The 18,723-nt window shown below is 31.8% G+C and overlaps 1 protein-coding gene across 2 annotated transcripts; it reads left to right on the forward strand.

Annotated features, from left to right (window-relative positions):
* Positions 1-799: 799 nt before the first annotated feature.
* Positions 800-8,706, forward strand: LOC103500934 (exocyst complex component EXO70A1). 2 transcript variants are annotated; one of them, XM_008464398.3, is made up of 12 exons: positions 800-1,133; positions 1,404-1,499; positions 2,782-2,987; positions 3,927-4,169; positions 4,601-4,739; positions 4,835-5,047; positions 5,950-6,155; positions 6,632-6,829; positions 6,915-7,014; positions 7,900-8,138; positions 8,226-8,385; positions 8,524-8,706. In XM_008464398.3, exons 1-11 carry the CDS (start codon positions 975-977, stop codon positions 8,341-8,343), a joined length of 1,917 nt encoding a protein of 638 aa, XP_008462620.1. In that variant the 5' UTR covers positions 800-974; the 3' UTR covers positions 8,344-8,385; positions 8,524-8,706. The 2 variants fall into 2 exon arrangements, with proteins under 2 accessions (XP_008462620.1, XP_008462619.1); XM_008464397.3 differs by having other exon boundaries at positions 803-1,133; positions 8,223-8,385.
* The last annotated feature ends 10,017 nt before the right edge of the window (positions 8,707-18,723 follow it).

Here is an 18,723-nt window from a genome sequence, read left to right on the forward strand (position 1 = left end):
ATATAAAAACACACAAATCAACTATACGAAATATGAGATTCCATCTCATGTTCAAGAATTATATCATATCAATCCAAGTACAAGATTAATTAGAAAAAGAACACACATTTAGTCCATTTGTTGGAAACACCGTTGCATATCATTGGAGCATAATGAAAGCCAACAATTTCAAGTCTTTTTGATAAGTCAAGAGATTCAACATAAAGAACTTTAAGAGGAGAGAAAGAAAAAAGTTGACACGCATCTGCATCTTCTTCACCATCGTCTTAGCAAACACATTCAATTTATGTATATCCAACGCTTCAACAAGAAACCTTCAAGAAGAGTGTACAATTATTTATCTGTATTAGTCAACAAAAACCCATCATATACCAACACTTGAGCTAGCACAATAAAATCATGATTGTCTTGGACGAGTGCCCTTAAGCCCATTAAAGAAGACAACAACGTCAATATCATATCAAAATAGCTTTTTTAGTTATAAAAAATTGAGATAAAAAACATGTCTAGAAAATAAACAATAAGTTAACAAAGGAAGGCAAGGTCGAGAGAGGTGTATGTAACTCATTTACAAAGTACCAAATGAGTAAAGATGAAATAAGAAATATAACAATATGTATTTGTTTTAAAACTCATTGGAAAAGAAAATTCGATTCTTATTTTTATTAAAGAAAAAGAAAAACCGATTTTCGCCGAATAAACTTCGCGGGTTTCAAACCGGGCCCACTTACGGTGAACCGTAGGTATATAAAGGGGGGGGGGGGCCCATGTTCTGACAACGAATAGCTTTTTCATAACAAACTTCATTTCTTCGCCTTTGCATTTCGACGGGAGACCTGAAAAAGGCGGAAAAAGGCAATAGAAGCATCCCGTGGCTGAATAAATTCTGTTTATCAATCGGCTTCTTCTTGATCAAGCTCTTCTCTCCCCGACCACCATACCACATTGGGTCGGAAAAAAACATTCCATCTCCAATGGGAGTTCCACAGGCCATGGAAATTCTCACCCAGAGAGCCGCACTTGTTCGAGAGTCGCTTCAAAAGAGCCAGAATGTCACCGAGAACATGGTCTCCATTCTTGGCTCCTTCGACTACCGTCTCTCCGCCCTCGAAACCGCAATGCGCCCTACTCAGGTGCTTAGCTTTCTAGAATTTCCAAAATGCAATTCATTAGACTTCGTTTTATTTGTTCTCAGAATTTTTTGTGTGATTTGTACTGTTTGTGAATTTCTATTGTTGACATGATCATGCTATGTATTTGACGTTAATTGTGAGATCTACTTTACGATGTGTTGATACGTTTTGATTGACTTCGAGGAAAGCGGACAATTGGTGTTTTTTTTTAAGTATATCTTTGTTTGTATTTTCGTTTTTACTGTTGTATTATTGTTTTTGATGCGATAGATAAGAACTCATTCAATTCGGAGGGCGCATGAAAATATTGACAAGACATTGAAGGCTGCAGAAAGTATGCTGGCTCAGTTTGATCTTACACGCAAGGTTGTTAGCTATTACCTTCTTGTTTGTTGATTATTTTGTGGAAAGAAGAGGCACGGCTTCTGATTTACTGCTTCTTGTTTATATTATATGTGTTTCGTTCAGTAGGAATTGTAGTAAGTTGAAATAGAACTTATCATCTCCAAGCCGTGTGTGTAATTCATGCCTTGCTACTAATTGCATTCGAATTGACTATAAGTTTTCTGCTGATTTTGTTTTTATTTTATTCAGTGGATTATTGCGTATTGAAAGTTTACGTGAAATTGGTGTTATAGTAGTAGCATTTCAGGGCAGCTTCGCGTCTCAGATTGTTTGTTTGGGTAAGACTGACGAGTGATTGAAATCTTAAAAGTTTCCATTTGCATCATCTGGACATTTTTCTTCGCTCTACCACTCTTGAATTCTGTTTCAGTACGTCTACAACTTGGAAGCACAAGTTATATCTGTTACATAATAATAAAAAAAAACAATTACCTGCCACCTTGAATACAGAACATCGCCAACATACATGAGGCACATTTTGGATAAAAATAGTTGGAACTTCTTTTGGTCTTTATTGTTAACATGGTGGGACACAATAAATGTAATCGAAACCCTTGTGCATTCTTCTCTTGTTCAAACTGAGCGACACATTTACCTTTGTCTTGGATTGTAGTATTGTTTCTCACGCTCTATTTCTCTCTAATCATACTAAAATGGGTTGGCATCAAGTGGTAGCTGACAGAGAAAAAAGTAGCTGCAAATTGGGCAGTGCATTGCCTTTCACAGTCATTAAAACCTGATGTTCACCTGGTTTTTTGGCTATTTATGACTAAAAGTTATCCCAGATCATTAGAAACAAAAAGAGTTAAGCTAAACTTACCTATTTCACATGTGTGTCTACAAATGTTTCTATGAAAAACATATATTCACTGCATTCTATAGTATTTCTATATATAAAATTAGGCAGTAGAACTAAGCTAAATTGCATGTCATATATGTTATAAGCATGTCTCTGTTGCATTATTTTAACCAACTGGAGGACTTGTTTGTTGCGATGCCCCTCTTGTGACATGGTTGTGCTTCTTAATGGTATTTTTTTCTGAAAGAAAGACCGTTAACAGTTGGTGGTTTTGGTAGTTTGACCAGAGAACTAAAGTGTTAGAATTTGTCAGTAAGTGGCACAGAGTTCCTATTTTTTTGGTTCCATATTTTTTTATGAAAACTATTATCGTCAAATTTTTCAGTTTATGCAACATGACTATCTGTCTCTAAAGGATAACATTACTTCAATTAAAAACTATAGGCCGAGGCTAAAATACTCAGGGGACCACATGAGGACTTAGAGATGTACTTGGAAGCAATTGATCAATTACGAAGCACAAATCGCTACTTTACTGGGAACAAAAATTTCAAATGTAACGAAGCTATTCTTATCCACACAAGCAACTTGCTTGTTAAAGCAATTTCAAAGCTAGAAGATGAATTCAGACAGCTTTTAACAAATTACAGGTAATTACAGGTTTATTTTTTATTTTTATTTTTATTGCTTTTTAAGAATAAGAGTGGTTTTAGCTGTTGTAACAACTTTTATTTTAAAAAATAAAATAGTTTTTCTCATCTTTTATTTTCAAGTAATCACCAATTTGAATAGATAATGTAATTAGATTCCTCTTATTCTTTTTTCAGATTTTAATAAAAAGGAATAAAGATTTCAGTTCTTTCGTTTGAACTTCTCCAAGACTTCATCAATAGACTTCCTCTTTTATTTTCTTAGAGCAATTCTTGTTCCGCCTAAGGTTTGAAAAGCTCATCTGCGAGAAAAAGTTATAAACATCCTTGGTTCTGATTTAAATCAATAATCATCTTGTCAACTTATGCTTGGTCAACATTTTTCATAACTACTTTATTTTTCTCAAATGTGGTTTCGTAGAATTGTTTGTTTTTAATAATTTCTATTAGAATAAAGATATGAGGCCTTCTATAGTAAATGCATATGAGAGGAAGGACGAAAAAGGGAATTAATCCCTAATGCTTAGTCGTGGGACATGATGTAGGGGGTTCCAAGGCATTAAATTAATATAGACTCGAGAATGTTGCTAGAGTTGTGGAATTTCTGGCAAGTTAGATTAGGAGGAGAGGTTACCAAGCTTCCTGAAATCAACTACGTGTTGTGAGTCAAACTTGAGTCCAGGAAGGGAGCCTTTGATAAATGAACAAAGGACTCATTGCCATGGTCACCTTGGTCAATCCTACATTCTAAAATGTTATTCCATCTTTAGGCTGTTATATAGAGCTTATAAAAGTTCGTTATTCAGATCTGCTGCCGTCCTATCATAATTAGACTTGTAGAAAAGCTAGGCAGTTTTTAATTGAATGTAAGTTTTTTTACCACTTTGTACTATTACTTGATATACAAGCACAATGAACGTGGACTCTTAACAATTGCAGTAAGCCCGTGGAACCTGATCGTCTATTTGATTGCCTCCCCAACAATTTGCGTCCATCATCAGCATCTTCACACCATGGTGACAGTGGTAGCAAAAATAACTCTGACAATCACAACAAAAGCTTAGAAGCTGCCGTCTTCATTCCACCAACTCTAATTCCGCCCAGGGTTCTTCCATTGTTGCATGACTTGGCTCAACAAATGATTCAGGCTGGTCATCAGCAGCAACTGTTTAGAATATACAGGTATCATCTCTGATGGTGTTTGACTAGCTAAAATTCTGAATGCTAGTTTATTCAATACGAGGGTTGTTTCTCCTATAACTTTCCCTTTTAAAAAAGACTTTCCTTTTCCTTTTGTTATATACAAGTTGTAGGTTCATAGATTTCTATGTATGTTATTTTATGTGGTCTTTTTGATGATGCTAAGTTGCTGAGTCGCTGACTACCAACTTGAAATTCTGTATTTTACATGTTTTTGTTTCTAGATAAAGTAATGATATTTGAGTACTGGTTGAGAATGAATGGGCCAATAGCTGTTCAAGGAATGATAAAATGTTTAAAGATCGTTTGCTTGAAACATGATGCATCTTACTTGTCTTATACTGTTACTTTCTGTTGAGCTGAGCCCTTCAAAAACATGGATCAATGTAATAAAAATATTTCTTTTATATCAGGGATACTCGCGCTTCAGTTTTAGAACAGAGTCTTAGGAAATTAGGTGTTGAGAGGCTTACCAAGGATGATGTCCAGAAAATGCAGTGGGAGGCTCTTGAAGCTAAGATTGGGAACTGGATACATTACATGCGCATTGCTGTAAGGATGTGTCATATTTGGTTGTGGTTATTTAATCATTCTATTCTCAGTCCTATTTTAATTGTTTTTCCAACTTTTTACTCTGCTTGAAAAAGGTCAAATTGCTGTTTGCTGGGGAAAGGAAAATCTGTGATCAAATTTTTGACGGTGCAGACTCTCTCCAAGATCAATGCTTCGCTGATGTGACTTCAAACAGTGTGTCAGTGCTACTAAGTTTTGGAGAGGCCATTGCCAGAAGCAAGAGATCTCCAGAAAAATTGTTTGTTCTTTTAGACATGTATGAAATAATGCGAGAACTGCAGTCTGAGGTACAACTTTATCCTTCTTTTTCTTCCTCTTTTTTGTCAAGTTTAATTTGGAAGACAATATTATTGGTGATACAACTTACAACGTACTTATCCTACGTGTTTGAATGAAGAGACTGCAAAGCAACAAGTTCCCGTCTATTTATTTTTATTCTACTTGTTTTTCCGACCACTGGAAATCCATTTCCTTGTTCCCTCTTTATATTTACATTTTACATTTTCCCTCTCATTTGGTTTGTTTACTTCAGACTGTATATATATGTATGTATGTATATAAGTGTATATATGCATACCTATGTGTATATATATGTAAGTATGTATGTGAATATATGCATGTATGTACGTATATGCATGTATGTATATATATCTATACATGATATATATCTATGCATGTATATATTTATATGTATGTAATAGTTGGGAGTAAAACTGTAGAAATGCAATGAATATTAGGGTCCAATCTTGATCTTTAGTAGTGGGAACTCTTAACTTAGTGATATAAGGATCTCCTGTTAGTTAGTGATGTGCATGATGATTTATTTTACTCCTTTTTTTGTATGTCTACTACACTTTTACCCAAGTGTATAACTGCCGATTCACTTTTGAGCATATAAACTCTTTTTTTTTTTTTTTTTTTTTTTTTTTTTTTTTTTTTTATGGTTGAGATTGTTGTATTACATATTTTTATGGGTTTGGTAACTTAAAGTTAAAATGAACTATTGGAATCTGAATGTACCCCGCTTATTAAATACTGGGTTTGCTACAGCAAATTGATGTCATTCTGTAGATTCTTATTCTTTTGTTTGTGAGAAGACCAAAAACACGTTTCCAAAAGTGCAACTTGCAAACGCTAATATCTACTCTTTTACATTTCATTTTTCTTTTTGTTGGCGTGCAAAGAGCAGATTGAAACACTTTTTGGAAGTAAAGCATGTATTGAAATGCGGGATTCTGCATTGAGCTTAACCACACGCCTTGCCGAGACAGCTCAAGAGACCTTTGTTGATTTTGAAGAAGCCGTAGAAAAAGATGCCACAAAAACGGCAGTTCTGGATGGGACTGTTCATCCCTTGACTAGTTATGTGATAAATTACGTCAAGTTTCTGTTTGAGTAAGTTATACTTTCTGTTGCTTCCACTTCAACATTTCTTGTCATATTTGCCTCCCGCCACTAAAACTATGGCCCACATCCCTCATACCATGCAACAACACCTGCATTATACATTTTCCAATTTGCTTGAAGCGCATGCTCTTTCTCAATCATCTTTACAATTGATGTCATTACCTCAGAGGCTCAAACTATTACCTATTTTTCTGCTCTGAAACATTTTGTTTTAGTTCGTAGATGGTCACCAAAGGAGCTTCTCTGGCTCTCTTTTTCTCTTTTTTCTTCACCCTCCTTGTTGTTGGGTCCTTCGAACATGAGAAATGGTTTTTGATACATGTTATAGTTTATAAATCCTTCATTATCTCTGATTGGCGCCTTTTCACATGATCTCCTGGCAGTTACGTGTCTGTTGTTTTTATCTCTATTTTATACCCTATAGCTACAAAATTATGTTTCTCATAAACAACATAAATGTACAGCTACCAATCTACTTTGAAGCAGCTATTCCAAGATTTTGACGCTAGTGATCCAGATGCTCAGATAGCAGTGGTAACTACAAGAATCATGCAGGCCCTTCAGACTAATCTTGATGGGAAATCTAAACAATATAGGGATCCTGCACTGACTCAATTATTTCTTATGAACAATATTCACTATATTGTGAGATCCGTCCGAAGGTTTGTGGTGTATTTGGCCTGTACATCAAAAGATTAAGATTTATTTTATTATTATTGGTAATGGTTTTTTCTACTGAGTTCTCAGATCGGAGGCAAAGGATTTGCTGGGTGATGACTGGGTGCAGATACATCGAAGGGTTGTGCAGCAGCATGCAAATCAATACAAGCGGATTTCTTGGGCAAAGGTTTGGTTCACTCAATTCTTTCTAAGAGAATTCTCTCTCAATCTTTTGGTTATTGAATTTATTTCAACACTCAAATTGCTGCCCCAAAGTTCAAATAGTCAGAGAAATCTATGTTCTCTGGTGTATTGAACATAACTATCATACCCCGTTGCCTAAATAAATCTGCTTGTGAAATTCATTTTACTTTCAATCTTTTACATTTGGTTTTCACTTCTAATGCTGACAATAGATCATTCTAAGAGCAAATGTTAGAGAAAGTCCTAGACATATTGGAAATTTGTCTGTGAAGTGTATGGTATGATCTTTTTCATGTCAAGGATGACATCAAGAACTTGGAACCAATTTGGTGAAAAAGTTGGTTTATTTTTCTTGTTTAAGGACTTACTGGCTATTCTATCATACCTTTTTATTTACTTAATAAAAAGTCTTGGTATCCTTATTAATAAAAAAGAACTTATTGGCTACTCTATCATAACTTTTAAGTGATTCGTGCATCAGGGTCTTGATGTCTCTATGCTCCAATCTGCCAATGTTTCTCTACATTCTTCATTTTCCTTTCGAATGCCAAATGGAGCCAGCGCATTAATATGATGTTCCATTGTCTCTTAGTTACACTAGGATGGGCATTAATATGATATCTCATTGTCTCTTATTTACGCTTGGATGGGCGAAATAATGATCAGAACTCACATTTGTCATTGTACAATGTCTCGTTTAATAAGGTCCAGATGGAACCTAAAATGCCAATTATTACACATTTCTAGGGAATGTGAAGATCATGGATAATATATTAGCTTTCTCTCCATATTTGCTATCTAAGTTCCAAGAAAACCAAGAACTTCTCTGTAAGCTTAGCATCCTCAGGTTTTTGTTTCTTATTTGCAGATTTTGCAGTGCCTCACAGTTCAGGCCTCAGGTAGTGGTGGTGGTTCGGGAGATGCTAGCAGTGGACTTTCAAGAGCTATGGTGAAAGATAGGTTTAAGACTTTCAACATCCAATTTGAAGAGCTTCATCAACGGCAATCTCAGTGGACAGTTCCTGACAGTGAGTTGCGGGAGTCATTAAGGTTGGCAGTAGCTGAAGTTTTATTGCCTGCCTACCGATCCTTCATCAAGCGTTTCGGGCATGTTTCTCACTCTTTCACTTTACAATAATCCAACCTTAACGTATAAAATTGTGTGTATTTATGTGTAAACTACATGTGCAGCAGGCCTATGATTGAGAATGGGAAAAATCCTCAAAAATACATCAGATATTCACCGGAGGATCTCGAGCGTATGCTGAATGAATTTTTTGAGGGCAAGACATTCAGTGAGCAAAAGCGCTAGTAGCTTCTCGCAATGCTCTGTACATGGACAAAGTTAGAGCAGGTACTTCTCCCCTCCCCCCTTGTTCTTTTCTTCTCTACAAATTGTATCATTAGATTCTGTCTTCTGCTTGCGGATATTTTCCACATTCATGCTCTTAGTGCAGTTTCCGGCGGTGTGATTAGTCCCTTCCTTTTGCAGGCACTCAGCTTTTCTCTTAATGGTCTTGTTGTGCATATGTCAATTTGCTCTCTCGACCCTACCTCCAACTTATAGTACATAGTAGTACATAGGAAAATATTCAAAGTTGTGTTTATTAATTGTATCTCTAGAATTTTTCAGACCCATATATTAATCCATGTCAATGTAGAAGAAAATTTCTAATCGCTTGAGCTTAGCCACACTTTCTTCATATTTCTTTAGGTCCCTTGGACTAAAGAGAGAAGAAAGTTAACAAAAAATATACTATGGTTGAAGGAAATGAAAGACTTATATCATCAAACAAAATAGGATGCGAGGCATTTCCCTCTTTGCTATGTAGAACAGGCAGCTGACTTTCGGTGGCTCCGAATCCTTGATTTAGTAGTAATGATGATGATGCTCTCCTTCACACTACCCAGCAAAACAAACTTTCCAAATTTCCACCAAAGTCTTTCCTTTCCATATTTTTCCATCATTAAGACCTGAGTTCTCAGTTTAACATCTATTAGGTTAAAAAGAACTTCTATTTGGAATGGATTAAGAGACGCCTGTGCGTGATTTAGATTTTTTTTTCCTCCTCGCCTTTATGGTTGCCAAAAAACAATTAAAACACATGATTTGAAGCTAAGACTTCCCTACCTTGACAAGGTGTTTGGAGCTCCAGATATAGTAGCAATGTGTATCACTATTTATAACCTACAATTTTTTGTAGTAGTATTATTTAAAATTCCATTTTGTTATAGTTTTTCGTTACAATGTTTACTATTTTCGATCCTAGAATACTCTACAACTCAAACACAAACTATTATAATCTAGTAACTATAATAATTAACTTAGCGCTCCAAATAATCGCCGAAGGTACACACAAAGATATGCCTTAGTTGTCCATATGAATTGTTTGTTGCCCTTCAAAGACAAAGTATATGAAGGCAAGCCTTCTGATCAATTGAAATGGCTTTCTTCGGTTGTTGGAGGAGGTCATGAAGGAAGTAATTGCCCATTATCAATCAAAGAAAATGTTGATTATATTTGCTGATTTTACTCCATAGACTTCAACTTTACAACCGTGGCCCCAATTCAGTATGATTTAGTACACTTTATCTTAGAAGTTGATTGGAGAAACTCGACGGTTGTGGAAAAATCTTAATTGGCATTAGCATAATAAAACGTATTTGGAGCAATGAGTGAAGTTGTGAACACTAATGGCATAGGTGAGAATTAATAAGATGTTTTTTAATTGTGCATGAGTGGGAGGCTGACGCACCTCGATGGTGTGTTTACCTTGGAGCCTCGATTCTAATTTGGAAAGGGAGCAGTGGCATGAATTTTCTGACCGTCTAAAATCATCATACAAATTTTCTTCTTCATACATTTAGAATCTCAACTACACTTTATTCCATAAATTTAGAAGTTTACATTCTACTGAGCTTTAAAAAACACTGGTTAGGCTTTGTGGGTAAATGATGTAATTTGTAAACAATTGAATTAGGTGAGGTGGGACAAGGAAAAGCAAATTTAACCTTTCATTTCAGTTGCCTGATGGCCTTAGAGCTTTTAGTTAATATTACAATAAAATTACAAAGGGAAGAGGAAGAGGAAGAGGAAGAGGAAGGATACCGAATATAAAGCCAAATTTATGATATTTTATGGTCTAAATTTTTCTCTTATTTCTGGAGATGCCCTACACATTTTTCTTTTGTTTCTTATTAGAAATGTGGTCCTATGGCAATTGTAATGACAACAAGAAAAAAAATTGTTAAGAAAATGAAGGTGGAGCCCATAATTGTTCAACATGTACAATTAATATATGATTTAGCAAATTTATTAATTTTGATAGTATGTCTGTATGTTTGTATGTTTGTGTACAAAGAAATTAAGATACTATTCCTTCAAATGAAGGTGTCTCTGACTCTTTTGATTTTAATAGGGGCAAAATCATTTTTTTTCAAACAATACCTTCCAGAGAAATTCGGTGATGAGTGATATTTGTTAAGCAATTTCTAAAATGGTTGTAAAATATCGTTGATTAGCTATTTTTTAAAACTTTTTTTAATTTTAAATAAAATTGTTGTAAAATATGGTTGGTTAATCATTTGTGAAAGCTTCTTAAATTCTAAATAGCGGAACAAAAGAGTCCATGCATAAATGAGTTTAACAATAAAATAAATAAAATTAAGTTTTGAAGTCCAACATAACTGTTGAAAATCAATTCTAAATATATAAAACTTACTTTTCCAAGAATTTGATTTCAAGCATAATTTAATTATTTAAAAATCAGTTGTACCCAAATCTCTCTTTTTAAAATCACTAGGCCAATTATCACTAGCAATTTTAGAATTACTAAAACACAATTAAATGAGTTTTAAAAAATAAGGATGAATTCAATAAATAATTATGATTTCCGTTTGAGATAGGGCGAAGAGAATAATAGCTTTTCATAAAGCAAATTATTGTTTTGTTGAACAAAATGGCGTCCCTTTTGGTGAATATAAATTCTTAAAACACATTTTTCATTTCAAGTGACAAAATTATCTTTTAGGGAAATTACCTTTTTTTCAAGTCTCCAAATTTGAAAGATGAATGCATCTGTTTTTTTTTAGTTTTCAAAATACTCCTAACTTATTTTTTTTTTATTATTTAAAATAATTGCATCATATTTTGAATTAGACAAACTATTTGATTTTTTATTTTCTAAAATTAAACTTATTTCCTCTCAAACTTCTTATCTTTTTTACAACTTTCTTAAATAAAAGAGAAATATCAAATTCTAAATTAAATTTAAAAAACGAATAAGTTTCTAAAATCTATTATCTTTTAGTTCTTAAAATTATTTTGGTTTCTAATTAAGAGAAGATACAAAAAGTAATCAAGAGAAGATAAAAAAAAAAAAAAAGTAAGAAATTTAGAAGTGAATTTCTTTCTATAGTTTTAAGTTTCAAAATTACAAGTAAAAAAGTTTACAAAAGATAATAATTTCTCTGGGAGAAAATGTAATTTATTGTAACTTTCTACTAAGAAAAATTATTGTAAATGATAAAATAATTTAAAATATTTATAAAATATAGTAAAATTTCAGATTTTATAAATGATAGTCTAGAATATCGAAAATTTTGTTCGGTCATTTTACCGTATTTAAAAATCTTCATCTATATATTTATTTATTTGGCCATTTTGTTACTTGGAATTATCCTATTTGAGAAATTTTCAAACTTTTTGTTGTATACATCAAAGCTTTCTCCAAGCGGGTGACCAACAAGGGAAACGTTTTATATGGTCCGTTCTTTACACGCATCCAAATAACACAATTCGCCTTTTTATCTCTTCAATTCCATAATTTCTATGAAATTTAGTTTGTGGTTAATTTAATTAAAACAATCATTACAACAAACAAAAAGTTATTATCTCAACTAAGTTTGATTAAGTAAGGTTCGAGAATAACATTAAAATCCAACCATTCTGTTAATTCCACTTATCAATTTGATTTTATTATCCTAATTAATCATTTTAAAGGTCCATATATATATATATATAGTGTGTAATACTTTACTCCTTTAATTATTAAACCAAAGAAAATTAGTGTATTTAATACTTAATTTGAAAATTGTCTTGTGAGACATTTATTTAAATTGTAATTTAGAAATAAGGTTAGTTTAGAAATTTATATGGTATTTATTTTAGTTTTAAAAGTTTAGATTGTTTGTGTTTTTCAATTTCAAATGCTTTATATATTTTAATTTGAATAATATGAAATGTAATTAGGTTACTTGATGTGATTATTTTTTGAATTGATATTAATTAATGAAAAAATAATAACGATGATCAAATTTAATTTTTTTCGCCGAAATTTAAAAACTAAAACAAACATTTAAGAATTCTTGTGACGAAATAAAATAATTAACCTTAAAGAATCATTCAAAGTGTAGACTAAATCCAACCACATAGAAAAAATCAATATTTTTTAATTTTATGTTGTTTTAAAATTTTTTTTTCTATAAACTTTTTAAAAATACGGAAATGATAAGATAAAAGCATTTTAGAAAATAGGATAAAGAACATAATAAACCCTATAATATATCCCAAAATTTGACTATATTTTTATAAGTAATTTTTGAATGCTTTTCTATTTATGAAAAAGGAAAGAAAAAAGGAAAAAAGTGTAGTGAATTTTTTTTAACATTAAAAGTTATATAGTGGACTAAAATATTATATATGCATTGAAAAAGGGAGAAAAAGAAAGGGAATATTATGTAATCGAGGAAGATAGTGTGTAGGGTTATTTAGGAGAAGGAAGAAGGGAAGAAAAAGGGAAGAATTCCTAAACCCTACAATCCTATCTTCAATCCCAATAATTCTATTGGTTCATTTCCCACATGCTTACCCTTTTCTAACTTATCATAACATCATCTCTTCTCTCCACCTCTTTTCTTTTCTTTGCTTTTTCCTTTTTCTTATTATAATAAATTATTACATTTCCATTTGTCTTATTATATCTCATATTGGAATCACGAGTCCTTCCTAGAACGTGACATTGGAAAAATTAATATATATATATTTTTCACCAGAAGACAAAAAGAGAAAAAATAACATTTACAAACGATGAATAAGTGAGATGAATGTATCGATACGAGTGATTCTGGATTGTAGAACGTAACTAACATAAACTAGTAAAAAATGATAAGACTAATAAACAACGAAATTTGGACCAAGAGAGGAAGGTTTGCTTGGGTCAAAGCTTAAGTTAATGTTTTTCGCCTCGACAATTGGGAAGGTATTTGACCTTCTTGGCCTTGGCTAAGGTCAAGCTTTGCAAAGACATGCATTCTTCCATGCCTCGACTCACGTGAGAAAAATGATTATTCTAATATAGCTTTGAAATCCAATAGAGAATTAACTTAGGTCATTTGTTTCGAATAATTTATTAAAATATAGTAGTTTTTAAAACTTATTATGAAAATATTCAAACTTATTATGAAAATACTGCTATTCTTTATTTATTTTATTCTTTTAATCCTTTTCAGTAGGGCGAGTTTTGAAAACTCGCCCCAAGTCAATTTAAAAAAAGAAAGAAAAAAGAAGAGGTGAAGAGATGGGTGAGACTCGCCCTCTTCAATCTTTTTTAAAAATACTTTATTTAAATATTTTTATTTTCTATCACTCTTAATTATAATGTAAAATTTATTTTTTTTAATGTTATAGATATATAGCATTTCTATATTATCACACACTGGTTCTCCATTTAAGTTTATGCCAAATTAGATCCTATATTCTATTTAAGGTTTCACATGGAGGTTGATCGTAATTAACCCCATCGACACTATCTATCATATGAACATTTGTAAACAACATAAATGATACATATTTGCATGTCATTTTCTTGTTGGTTTTGAATTTCTCGTTGAATACATGTGCATCTTCTTCATATTAGTACTTCTCCTTCTTCTTATTCTCATTTCTTCATCTCCTCTTCAATAATTTTTTCCTTCTTCGTCACTTCTCATCTTTGGTGCCATCTCTTTATTCTTTTTTCATTATCAGGTATTGCATCATTCTCTTTGACTTATTCTTTCACTACAAATCTAAATGATCATTTAGATTTGGTATCCTTACATTACATTAGTAGTGTCTAAGTTAGTAAGGAAATTGAATATTAAAAAAGAAATAATAAGAAATTATTAGATAACTCATATGGAACCATTATACGAGATTTTAGTATAATTTATTTTTATCCTACCACAATTAAAATATGAATTTTCTAATATGGAGTAGGCTAGAATTAAATTTGAAATTATCTTTACTTTGTGGTCTTATTTTTTATCTCAACCATATTAATATTAATAATGATTCTAAAATAGTTAAAATCAAGTTTTTAAAAGAATTATTTAAATATATATATAATATTTAAAAATAAATTTTACATTCTTTCAAAAGTAAATAATTAAGAGTGATAGAAAAGAAAAATATTTAAATAAATTTTTTAAATTAGAAATATTTAAATAAAGTTTTTTAAATGATAGAAAATAAAAATATTTAAATAAAGTATTTTAAAAAAAGATGTGAAGAGGGCGAATCCATCTCTTCACCCTTTCCTGTTTTTTTCTTTTTTTTTTAAATTGACTTGGGCGAGTTTCAAAACTCGCCCTACTGGAAAGGATTAAAAAAATAAAATAAATAAAGAATAGCAGTATTTTCATAATAAGTTTTAAAAACTACTATATTTTAATAAATTATCCATTTGTTCCTATATATATATATATATTTATATATCATTATTGTAGTTTAAAGAAAGTAAATCAACTCTCACTCTCAAGTCTCGAAACTTTTTAACTCTCTAACTTAATTATTATAGTGTTGCGCCAAGTAACACAATAATATACGACTTGCAAGTCCCTCTTTGTTTTGTAGGTTATGTTCTTCTCTAGTTTGAACAAATTTATCATTATTGACACGTAAAAATTCTCATACTACCACTTTCTCTTTTTTAGATTTTGACACCGACGCCTACTATTATCATGAATTATTTTTAGATACACACTTCAATTTAAAAGAACTAAAATTGTATTTAACCTAAATTTCAAATAATAGAAAACCATGAGTCAACGGTTGTTTCCATTTGATTAATCAAATCGCGTTGCTATTTAGTTTGTTGGTTTCTTTTTATTCTTTTTCTTTGAGAATATGGATCTGTCTACTTTTTGTACTTTTTTTTTTGTTGAGTTACAGTTAATTAGTGATGTTTAAGAGCGTTTAATTAGGCATAAACTCGTTTTTGTCCTAATGTGTTGTTTGTATAATCTTTTTCACATTTTAAGAGTTTAGTTTTTAATTAAAACAATTCATATATAATTAAGCTTTCTCTAACAAGGTCCACCACCAATTATTTAACCTATACAAAAACCTTTAATTAATTTTAGGGTTATCAGAAAGATGATAATTTGATATATTAATTCAAAAGAGAATTATATATATATATATATATATATATATATATATATAGTTTTGAGAAGAGTAATCACAAATAAAATAAAGTGAATAGAAAACTGTTGAAGCAGACAACATACTATATATTACCATACCCATATTGGTATTAATTAGTTTAAACAATTAATTACACAACACCCTAGGGCTATAGCCATATGAAAATGCCCCATGCCCCATGCTTACGTCTTATACCTAATTTCTTCTTAGCTAACAAAATTTGGATTTATCCCTTTAAACTAATATATACTATATTATACATTCATAAAATATTAATTAGGGTAATAGACCCACAAGTCCCTTTTTGCTACCCTAATTTACTTGACCTTTTCTATCACACTATTTCTTTTTGTCATATATACTAAACTACTTTGAAGAGTAATGTGTGAAAGATATGACACCTTCCCTTTTCAGGAAATAAGAAGAAGAAGAAGAAGAAGAAGAATACAAACAACGTTTCTTTGAAATATAGACGTCCTAACCTAAATTTCACTCGTAAGATATAGCAATGCCAAGACAATGGAGAATGTAAAAAATTAACATTTACAATAATATATAAAGGTATTTATATATGAACAAGATTGTACTTATCCCCTATCGTGTTAGGTAAAATGTGACATTCTTTAAGAATGGGACGAATATTAATTTATATTCTTAAACTAATTGGGAATTGTATATCAATTGCAACACTCCAACGGCCTAATAGTTGTTTTGATTTTGAATCTTGAACTTTATAAATGGATGAATTATTTACATTCTTCCAAATTTTGTATGACCAATATTGACGTTCAAAATGTCGGTTTACAAAAAGAGAGATTAATTAAAGTAAATGCGCATAGACGATTCTAGGAGAAAAATGGACTAAAGTAAATGCATAGATGCTTCACACAAGTTTTTTTTTTCCAAATAAAAGATAACGAAGAGTATACATTGATACACTTACAATGATATAGGATTTAAATTGAAACCATTATTAGTTGATATGGATTAAATGGATAAAAACTTTGAAATTAATATTTAATAGTTTAAAAAAGGGTTATATATATATATTATATCTTGAAGATTGACAACTAAATTGTAGTCTCATTTTTTAAATTTATCTATTAAGAAAAGTTATTGCAAACGGTAAGTATGTAAATATTTATAAAATAGAGTAAAATTTTTTCAATTCTATTAATAATAGATATCGATAAATTGTCATTATCACTAAACCTTCTCCGGTAACCTTTTGTGTTTTTATTTTTCAAAATTAAGTTTATTTATTTTACAAGTTTTATGGTAATTATATCTTTATTAAATATAATGGTTGAATTCTTAAAGAAAATTTTTAAAACTTTTTTTTCAAAATTTAGTTTCATTTTTTAAACCATCAATAGAAATATATAGCGTAGAAGTAATGTCTAGGCCTATAAGTTTAGTTTTGGTTTTATTCTTTTCTCTACTTAACGTTTTTTAGTTTGATTCTCATGACTTACACTTATTTTGGTTTCATTCTTATAATTCTAGAAGTTGTAATCTAGTTGAAAGATTTGACATACTTTTAAAATTTTAAGGGGTTGTTTGTTTGTAGTGTTAACACTGTGGGTTTATTAGATTAGGTTAAACCTAACCCCCGTTTGGATGTACGGTTATGGAAACCCTAGTTTTAAGGTTTCCATAAACTCGGTTTTACACCTCAAAACTTTCCACTCTCTTTTAGTTTGTCGAAAAGTCTCCCTCACCAATTCCCTATTCAACTCGTCTTCACCCATCCCTTCAACCCGTGTTGGCTTTTCGATTTTCCTTCGATAGATCATCACAGATCCCTCCTTTCTTATTCTTTCTTCTTCTTCTTCTCCCTGTTTTTCATCGACTGGAGTTGAGATGGCATTGTATAGCGTCAGCCGAGTTGAAACCCCTTCAATTTTCGACATTTTTCTTCTTCTTCTTCTTCTCCCTCTTTGAATCTTTCCTTTTCAACGACACCGTTTCCGTACCTACATCTCTGTTCACCATCTCTCTCACTCTCTAAAACCTAAAACGAATTTGTTGAAGGTTTCGTCGAAAGGTCTTGCCTCCAAAACGTTTGGGTTTAGGGTTTGTGGGTTTTCTTGACCGGTGGGGAGTATTCATTGCCTCCGAAATCCTCAATCACATGTTCAATCGATGTTGTCCGTGGACATGCATGTTCGGGTTTAGCCTATTCAAAGTCGCCTTGCCACTCCACTTGCCGATTTGCCGTTGGGTGTTCCCGTTGCCGATTTGTGTTGGCATTCACTGATTTCGAACCAATGCTACACTCCACACCCTTTTTTGTGGCAATCGGCGAGGTTGGCGCATGGTAGGGAGGTAACTTTAATCTTTTGTTTTTTGTTTTTTTATGAAAGTCGATGATGAGCATATGAATTAACGGACTAATTTCTGAATTTCTTTCCTCATCGTTGATATATTGTTTGCATTAATTTCTTTCATTAAGTACATCAACAATAAATTTGTTGTTCCTTCCGGTTCATTGAAAACCAATTTTGTGTATGTTGGTAGTTTTGTCTTTTTGGTCCCCTCTCTTCAATTGTGTGCAATGGTTGTTAGTCAATTTTTCTCTTCAATTGTTCTTGTTTGGGTTGTCTGATGATTATAACTCCATTGTTATTTCCCTTCTCTATCATTATGTACTTATTTCATTGTTTTGTTCATTTATCTACCGACTACTTTTTAGGGGATAAATATTGCCCGCCCAAACCCTTTCCTTGCTGATTGTTTAGTCCCTTCAATATTTTTGACAACCTACCCTTTTTGTGCTAAAAATGGTAGTTGCAATGGTTAGGGTTTGACCACATGTGTGACTTTTCTATGCTTTCACACTGTCATTTGTAGAGATTCCCTGATTTCTTTTGGTGTGTGGTTATTAAATGCATCATAACTTCTCTCAATCCACCCATATATATTCACCTTTCTTCTCCTGTTTTAGCACTTGCATTTTCGGACTTCTGTTGCTCCTTTCTTCTGTCTTTTGCTACTTTGTCTTTGGTATGTAATTTGTTTGTTTCCATCTTTTGCTTCGTTGTCCGTCACTTTGTGGCCTAGTATAGAAATTCGATTTAAGAAGTTTGGTTGAAATTAAGGTAATTTGTACCATGTATGTGTAACAATTTGAAAAATATGGTGTTTAAGTGCTACGTAATAAGTAACTGAATTCAGCAATATAAATATGGACGTATGTGTTAGAGCACGTAATCAAAGATGTTA

Source organism: Cucumis melo, chromosome 8, assembly GCF_025177605.1.
Source record: "Cucumis melo cultivar AY chromosome 8, USDA_Cmelo_AY_1.0, whole genome shotgun sequence".
NCBI classification, from domain to species: domain Eukaryota; kingdom Viridiplantae; phylum Streptophyta; class Magnoliopsida; order Cucurbitales; family Cucurbitaceae; genus Cucumis; species Cucumis melo.

Coding starts and splice junctions, on each gene's coding strand:
- LOC103500934 (XM_008464397.3), top strand. CDS start 975: ATGGGAGTTCCACAGGCCATGGAAATTCTCACCCAGAGAGCCGCACTT. Junction 2,988..3,926: donor CAGCTTTTAACAAATTACAG/GTAATTACAGGT, acceptor TAACAATTGCAG/TAAGCCCGTGGAACCTGATC. Junction 4,170..4,600: donor CAACTGTTTAGAATATACAG/GTATCATCTCTG, acceptor CTTTTATATCAG/GGATACTCGCGCTTCAGTTT.